Raw genomic sequence first — 3,019 nt, forward strand, 5'->3', positions numbered from 1 at the left:
GGGGGCCGGGCCACGGGGAGGGACCCACGGCTGCAGCCGGTGCTGCTGGGCCGGGAGGTGAGCAGGGTGCCGTGGGGTGGGACAGTAGGTGATGGCCATGGGGCCATGGTCAGCACAGCTCCCACTCTCCTCTCCCTCCCCAGGACCCTTCCATCGCCAGGAAGCCAGCAGCCACCAAGCCCAAGCGGGTGCAGAAGGGCAACGAGCGGGTCCCAGCCTCCCGCAAGAAGCTGCGGAAGGATGAGGGGCTGCGTCCTGGCGAGGCCCTTATGAAGCAGCTGAAACAGGTATGGCCATGGGCAGGGGACATGGTGGGGGGCTGCCTGCTGCTCCTGTCCCCTCCTCACCCCTCTGCCCCCAGGAGCTGTCGCTGCTGCCGCTGACGGAGCCAACCATCACAGCCAACTTCAGCCTCTTCGCACCCTTTGGCAGCAGCCCCATCAATGGGAAGAACCAGCTGCGGGGCGCCTTTGGCAGTGCTGTGCTTGACAGCGTGCCTGACTATTACTCCCAGCTGCTCACCAAGGTGAGGGGAGGGTTGTTCCTCTGTGTTGTCATGTCAGTCCCCCCCACAGCCTGGGGCTCCTGGGCCACCCCACCATACTCACCCTGCCATCTTCACCCAGAACAACCTCAGCAACCCGCCCACGCCACCTTCCTCACTGCCCCCCACCCCACCCCCCTCCCTGCAGCAGAAGATGGTGAATGGTGTCACGGCCCCCGAGGAGCTGGGCGAGCAGCCCAAGGATGCCAATGCAGCCCATGAGCCCCATGGCCAGAAAGGTGAGTGTGGCTGGCACAAAGGGGGTGCAGAGTCCCTGCTGCCACTTGTCACCCCCCCTGCCTCATGACAGTCATCGCTTCTCCACACAGACACACCAGCTGTAGAAGTGAAGAGCCTGGACCTGCTGGCAGCTCTGCCCACCCCTCCGCACAACCAGACAGAGGATGTCAGGTGAGCCACTGGCTCTGGTGACTCCCTCACGGGTGACGCCAACCCCCTGCACGGGTCACGTCAGCCCCTGCAGCCTTTGACACCTCCTTTCCCACAGGATGGAGAGCGATGATGAGAGCGACTCCCCTGACAGCATCGTCCCTGCCTCATCCCCTGAGAGTGTGCTGGGCGAGGAGTTGCTCCGCTTCCCCCTGCTCAGTGAGGCCAAGCCAGAGCTGGAGGAGCGTGTGCTGTCCCCCATCATCCCCATCATCCCCCGGGCCAGTATCCCAGGTGGGCTGGGCAATGCTGAGGGAGCATATGGACCAGGCCAAGGGGCAAGGCGGGGCAGCAGGGATCTGCAGTGCATGTGGACCAGGCAGAAGGGGGTCTATGGGGCATATGAAACAGGCAGGAGGAGGTCCATGGGGTGTAGAGACTAGGCAGGGGTATGGTAGGGCCCGGGGAGGGGTGTCTATAGGGCATATAAATTGGGTAGGAAGGGGTCTGTGCAGTATATGGATGGTGCAGGAGGGATCCCTGGATGTGTGAGCTGGTAGGGGTTGTGGTGGGGCAGGAGAAAGGCCCTTGGAGAATGTGGGCTGAGGGGAAGGGGTTTGTCAGGTGTACTGCAGCTGGGCAGCAGAGCCTTGAGTGTGGTCCGTTGTGTCATGGCTGGGCTGTTTCCAAGCGTCCCCTAATCAGTCCCAGAGGGTTTCCCATCAGTGCTGTGTGTTCTGTCCCTGTAACTGCACCCCAGTCTCTGTCTCACATGAGGTGGTGGATTCCTGGCAGCGTTTCATCAGGGATGGCTGGGTGGGCTTACGGGTGGCTGTCAGTGGGGCTGGGCCTGTGTGGCTCTGACCCCCCCCTCTCCTCACGCCAGTGTTCCCTGATGTGAAGCCCTATGAGGCCGCGGAGCCCTTTGGTGCCCACCTCGGGAAGGTGGGGGCGGCAGGCTCGGGTGCCCCATGGGAGAAGGGCAAGAGCAGCGAGGTCTCTGTCATGCTGACAGTGTCTGCAGCAGCTGCCAAGGTGAGCAAGGGGACAGGGGCAGGCAAGACTCTTGGGGTCTTGGCAGTGACCCTCCGTGGTGGCATCTGGGGCCCTGGACCCATCGTGTCCCTTCTTACCTAGAACCTCAGTGGGGTGATGGTGGCCATGGCTGAGCTGCTGAGCATGAAGATCCCCAGCTCCTATGAGGTGCTATTCCCAGATGGCCCTGTGCGAGCAGCCGTGGTCGAGGCCAAGAAGGTGGAGACAGACATGGCTGGTGAGCGTCTGCCTCATCCCCATGGGCTCCCTCATGTCCCTGGGCCAGGTTCTCTATGACAGGCTGTCTCTCCCTCTCACAGGGGTGCTTGGTGGCAAGGAGAAAGTGGCGCTGGCCGGTAAGGTGCCAGACAGCAGCTCTGAGTGGCTGAAGCAGTTGGACGCAGTGCTGCCGGGGTACAGTCTCAAGGGCGAGTTGGACCTCCTGACGCTACTCAGACAGGTCAGTGGGGTGTGTGGGTTCCCCCAGCCTTATGACCCCGGGAGAGGGGTATTGGGGTACTTGTAAGGCTGTGGCACTGTTGGGGTGCAGAAGGGGGCTCTTTGGGACCAATTGTGACCATGTAGAGAGGTGCATGGGTGTCCCTGTAGGGCCCCCTCATAATTGTAGGGTGTTCTCCGAGGGGCCAAGTTACCCCGTGGAGAAGTGCTGAGTCTCCCAGGACTGCATGGAAGGGATCAGAGAGGTCCTTGCAGGGCTGGAAGCACAGTGGGGTTCTGTGGGGTCCCTGCGGGGCCAAGCACCCCTCACCGTGACACACAGGGAAGTTGGAGGTCCCCATCCCTGGGATGCTCTGACCTGTGCCCCCCTCCCCATGCTGCAGGAGAGCCCAGTGCCTGAGAAGACCCTGCACCACTGCTACATCAACAACGTCTCCAACCTGGATGTGCGGCAGCTCTCCATCATGCCCCAGGAACCCTCGCCCCCGCTGTCCCCGTCTGTCCCCTCCCCATCCAGTCCTGCTGAGGCAGCCAGGGTCCCTGACCCTGAGGCAGCTCATGAGGCCACCCCAGCTACCCCGTCACCCCCGC

General features: G+C 62.8%; 1 protein-coding gene across 1 annotated transcript in view; it reads left to right on the top strand.

Annotated features, from left to right (window-relative positions):
- Positions 1-3,019, top strand: part of KMT2D (lysine (K)-specific methyltransferase 2D) — a 25,748-nt gene that overhangs the window by 20,107 nt on the left and 2,622 nt on the right. Inside the window, exons 43-51 of the mRNA XM_009883188.1 lie at positions 144-287; positions 362-526; positions 627-789; positions 883-955; positions 1,053-1,228; positions 1,821-1,969; positions 2,072-2,207; positions 2,290-2,429; positions 2,812-3,014. Of these exons, the coding sequence (XP_009881490.1) occupies positions 144-287; positions 362-526; positions 627-789; positions 883-955; positions 1,053-1,228; positions 1,821-1,969; positions 2,072-2,207; positions 2,290-2,429; positions 2,812-3,014 (1,349 nt within the window). The remainder of the gene's footprint in view (positions 1-143; positions 288-361; positions 527-626; positions 790-882; positions 956-1,052; positions 1,229-1,820; positions 1,970-2,071; positions 2,208-2,289; positions 2,430-2,811; positions 3,015-3,019) is intronic.

Source organism: Charadrius vociferus, unplaced genomic scaffold (assembly GCF_000708025.1).
Source record: "Charadrius vociferus isolate BGI_N301 unplaced genomic scaffold, ASM70802v2 scaffold564, whole genome shotgun sequence".
In the NCBI taxonomy this organism is placed as follows: domain Eukaryota; kingdom Metazoa; phylum Chordata; class Aves; order Charadriiformes; family Charadriidae; genus Charadrius; species Charadrius vociferus.